The sequence below is a fragment of the Carassius gibelio genome, chromosome B15, assembly GCF_023724105.1.
Source record: "Carassius gibelio isolate Cgi1373 ecotype wild population from Czech Republic chromosome B15, carGib1.2-hapl.c, whole genome shotgun sequence".
NCBI lineage: Eukaryota > Metazoa > Chordata > Actinopteri > Cypriniformes > Cyprinidae > Carassius > Carassius gibelio.
Window position 1 is genome coordinate 26,191,325 of NC_068410.1, and position 4,890 is coordinate 26,196,214.

Below are 4,890 nucleotides of genomic sequence, written 5' to 3' on the forward strand. Positions count from 1 at the left end.
GTTTGGTTCATGACTTATATAAATGGGAAAATAACATTTCATATGACTGTATTACAAATACATAGACTGTAGTATCTTAATATTTAATTTAGACAAATGTAGTGGGCAATTCAAACATTTTTAGAAATCTTTAGAAGCTCTTTAGAAATATTGTCTAGTACTATACCGCCAGTGTTTCTTCTGATTTTGATTTAGTTTTTATGTTCAGCGAGCTCAGATGATGAGGGAAAGCATGAGTGGATAAAAATGGTCACTAATAAACAAAGCTGAGTCAGAATGTAGGAAACATGTGGCTTTCACGGGTTTAAACAGTGACTAACACTCATCTAGATGGGCTAGAGATATCAATCAAACCTACAGCAATAGCTCACACAATAATGAAAGTCCTGTCCTCACCCTCACGCTTTACCAAACCCTTCTGAGGCTATTCTTTGTATGAGGAAAGTACATACACTATAGGAGAACAAAACTGTCATTTTTGGGAGATCTGTTCTTTTAAATAACCTTTTTCCAACTTCCCTGTGAAACATGCATCTTTAATGAGTCAGATGCCTAAATATAGGAAAGCAGGCATTGCACTGCATTTGTGATCTGCTGTCGCTACAACGCTTCTCTGTTGGGACAGACACGGGGGCTCACCATGGCAGCCGGGAGCTGGAATGCATCGGAACGCAGAACACAGATGTTCAAACAGCCCGGTCATAACTCCTCTTCCACATTTATACAGAATAACCACGCGAATCAATGACGGACTGCCCCCTTTCCCTTTCAAATGCGGTGGAGAAGGGCATTTCGCACGGTTGTCATTCTTTCGGCCCTCGTAAAACATCTCAAAGCACTTACCTCACCAGTGACCAAATATTTTCCATTCTGTGAGAAAGCCAAGGCACTGAAGGTTTTCCTGAGCAACAAACACGGGATTTAGACATCATTCAGTCACAATGTACAACATTATGCTGTGGAATTAAAAGAGAAGGATGTTGTTTACCTGGATGTGTTAAAAATATGAGTCTGCTTGTTTTTCGTTGGGCTCAGGATGACAATCGCACAACTGAAACACATTAGTTTACGGATTATACATTATATAATAATTGACAATATATTAGTATATTTGAATACTTACACTTCCAATTTTTTAAGAAGATTCCAATTTTATGCACAACTAGGTTGTATTTATTTGATCAAAATAAATATATATAAAAAAGGAGAAATATTGCAAAATATTAATTACCTATTTTAATCATTATAATATTGGCTGATTAAGAAGAATTCCTTCATAATGTCCAAAACAGTGTTTTTTTTTTTTATTATATAAGATATGTAGATGGAAAAATCTCCATTCAAGTTCTTTGTGGATTTTTCTTTTTTTCTACTAGTTACTTTGCACTTTTTATTAGTAAATGTTTATTTACTATTTATTCAGGTATTTAGTATTTTGACACTTAATTTCCATGATTCTTAAATTAAAAGTGTTGACATTTGGAAGCGTGTAGGCCTTCTTGCATTATTATGCCATTTCATTATGATTTTATATTTAGTGGCATAAAATTATCTTTAAAAATACAATATTATTGCAATTATTTCTGGGGCAATATCTCACACAAATCTCATCAATACACAAAGTTATAGCTCCAGAAGACTACAAATATAGCGGATAAAAAATATGGACTAAGTTACTGAGGTTATTTATCAGATCTGAACACATCTTTAGTCCCCAATCACTTCCATTATAAAAGATTCCTTTTGTTTTACATAAAGAAGATTCAGGTCTCAAAAAAAAAAAAAAACTTGACACAGAAATAGTCCTACCCTGCAGGATATGCTACTAAACCAGTGTTGGGGTCACAGGTCAAAGCACTGCTGCTGGAGGCAGTGATGCCCAGGACCTTCTCCAAGACGACCTGCAATCATAACACAACATCATAAACTAATCATCTCCTGCATATTAACATTTCACATGCATGCTGGCAAACGCAATGCAATAAACAGGGCGTGTATCGTGCATCTGGTCAAATGTGACTAACACAAACACAATGCGTGGAAAAGTTGACTGCATGAGAATGAAGGCACAAACAGGAAGACTCTGCACTAATGTTACAGTAAACACAACAGGGCTGAGTGTGTCATGCTGCTCAGGACTTTACCCGGCTGTGAATGTCTCTTCTGTTGCTCTGTCTCGTCTTTCTCCTCATGTTCGCTGCTGCTGAAATGCTGTTGTTGTTGACTTTCTTTGCTCGAGAGGTCAAACAACTCGCGTTTAGATTCGCTCCAAAGACCAAAGTCCCATCCGCCATAGTGTAAAACTTAATAACGGTTCAATAAATAATGCAGAGTCTATAAACACATATTAGTTTGCATTTAAAAAATGTTAAATGCTGTCAGCTGATAAGAAGCGCGAATGCTCGACTATTTTATACTCCGTCCGACTTTTTAATACTGACTGAGGATCAAAAGTTTTAATTTGGAAAGTACGAAGACAGTAACGTTACTTGTTTTTTCGGCTGAAAACGAAACTTCGACAATGTTACACAGCTGTTAGCAATGAACGAAGTCCATGTAATGTGATCTGATACTGGCCGTTTCAAACATACACCGTCTCCTGTGATTGGATGAATCGCGCACCGGGGGCGGGATCATACATGTATCTAACTCTCTATTGGTCAGTTTAATATGACATAATTTCTAGGTTTGCCCAGACGTCTTACTTTTTTGTGTTTGTTCTGTTAATAAAAATAAATAAATAAAAATATATATTTTTTACATTTACTAAAAGTTGTGATCATTAAATTCATTTTAAACTCATCATTAACATAATATATGCAATAATCGTTTACAGTTTTCCAAAATTAAGTTCATCATATAATTACAGTTACAGAAATGGTTTCAAACATTAGGATAGACAATGTACTGCATGAAATGGCTATTTACATAAACTATTAAATATTGCATGAATTATGTTATAACGTAAACACGGAGCACAAATAATTTAAGAAAAGCTTTTGTTTATATTCCTATTCTATATTTTAATTTCCTTTTTTAGCTTAAATCCACACAATTCAAATTTTCAAGTTTATTTGTAAAGCGCTTTTCACAATACAAATCATTGCAAAACAGCTTCACAGAATATTAAGTTCCAACATTATATTTAGAAGTAGCTTAGCATATAATATATATATATATATATATATATATATATATATATATATATATATATATATCTATCAGCAAAAGCACCTTAAAGAATAACAATAAATAAGAAAATGTGTCTATATATTTATAACATATTTATTTACACTTGCTTGTGTGTGTGTGTGTGTGTGTGTATTTTATCCTTACTGGACCCCCAGCAGTTTGCTTACTGAGCAAACAGGTCTGTGGATGATGCTATCAACATGGGATTGCACTTCATCCTTCAACATCTGGACAAAACAGGGACTTATGTGAGGATCCTATTTGTGGACTTTAGTTCTGCTTTCAACACCATCATCCCAACAGCCCTTCAGACCAAACTGACCCAGCTCTCTGTTCCTAGCCCTATCTGTCAGTGGATCACCAGCTTTCTGACAGATAGGCAACAGTTAGTGAGACTGGGGGAATTCACGTCAAACAGCTGCTCCACCAACAGTGGTGCCCCTCAGGGATGTGTTCTCTCCCCTCTGCTTTTCTCCCTGTACATCAACGACTGCACCTCTAAAGACCCCTCTGTCAAGCTCCTGAAGTTTGCAGATGACACTACAGTCATCGGCCTCATCCAGGACGGTGATGAGTCTGCTTACAGGTTGAGCAGCTGGCTGTCTGGTGCAGTCTTAACAACCTGGAGCTGAGCACTCTCCAAACAGTGGAGATGATCGTGGACTTTAGGAGAAACCCCCCTGCACTCCCCCCACTCACCATCATGAACAGCACTGTGACTGCAGTGGAGTCATTCAGATTCCTGGGAACCACAATCTCTCAGGACCTGAAGTGGGACACTCACATTGACTCTTTTGTGAAAAAGGCCCAACAAAGGTTGTATTTCCTTCGCCAGCTGAGGAAGTTTAACCTGCCACAGGAGCTGCTGAAACAGTTCTACTCAGCCGTCATTTAGTCTGTACTGTGTTCTTCAATAACTGTCTGGTTTGGTTCAGCAACAAAATCAGACAACAGAAGACTACAGAGAACTGTTCGGACTGCTGAAAGGATTATTGGTGCTCCCCTGCCCACCCTTCAAGAACTGTATACATCCAGAGTGAGGAAAAGGGCTCAGCAAATCACTCTGGATCCCTCACATCCAAGTCACCCCATCTTTGAACTTTTGCCATCTGGCCGGCGCCTCAGAGCCGCAAACACCAGAACAGCAAGGCACAAGAACAGTTTCTTCCCCCAGGCAATCTACCTCATGAACAGTTAAATGTTCCCCACTTATGCTTATAAACGTGCAATATCCTTATATTTATTTGCTAACCCTCCATCCTATCCATTATCATTTATAGCACAATTGTTTATACACTTATTTATTTGCCAATTTGTAAATCTCTTTTTTTTTTTTTTTTTTTTTTGTCTGTGTGTTGTTGTTTCTGTGTACTGGAAGCTTATGTCACTAAAACAAATTCCTTGTATGCGTATAAGCATACTTGGCAATAAAGCTCTTTCTGATTCTGATGTATAATTTTTTTCTTTTCATGTCTGCTGCCTTTACTGATTAATCACTCACATGGTGTTTACTGCTCAGATGATTGGCTCAAAGCAACCTATTATCTACATAATATTTCTATTTTTGGATGGACTGAAGCTAAAACTAAGGAGAAAGACTCCTGTATAAGATGAGTGAGCAGTTTTCATTAGAAATAATCGCTATATTTCATAAAGGGGATGTGGCTTCACTGTGGGTGGGATCAAGGGTTTTAAATC

General features: G+C 37.2%; 1 protein-coding gene across 2 annotated transcripts in view; it reads right to left on the reverse strand.

The window, feature by feature from the left end:
• Window positions 1-2,621, reverse strand: part of wdr62 (WD repeat domain 62) — a 31,191-nt gene extending 28,570 nt beyond the window's left edge. Inside the window, exons 1-4 of one of the 2 annotated variants that reach the window (XM_052576115.1) lie at window positions 2,145-2,621; window positions 1,810-1,901; window positions 989-1,051; window positions 844-901 (exon numbers count right to left, since the gene is read on the reverse strand). In XM_052576115.1, the coding sequence (XP_052432075.1) occupies window positions 844-901; window positions 989-1,051; window positions 1,810-1,901; window positions 2,145-2,294 (363 nt within the window). In that variant the 5' untranslated portion in view covers window positions 2,295-2,621. The remainder of the gene's footprint in view (window positions 1-843; window positions 902-988; window positions 1,052-1,809; window positions 1,902-2,144) is intronic. The other variant, XM_052576116.1, reaches the window with a different exon arrangement.
• Between the last annotated feature and the right edge of the window lie 2,269 nt (window positions 2,622-4,890).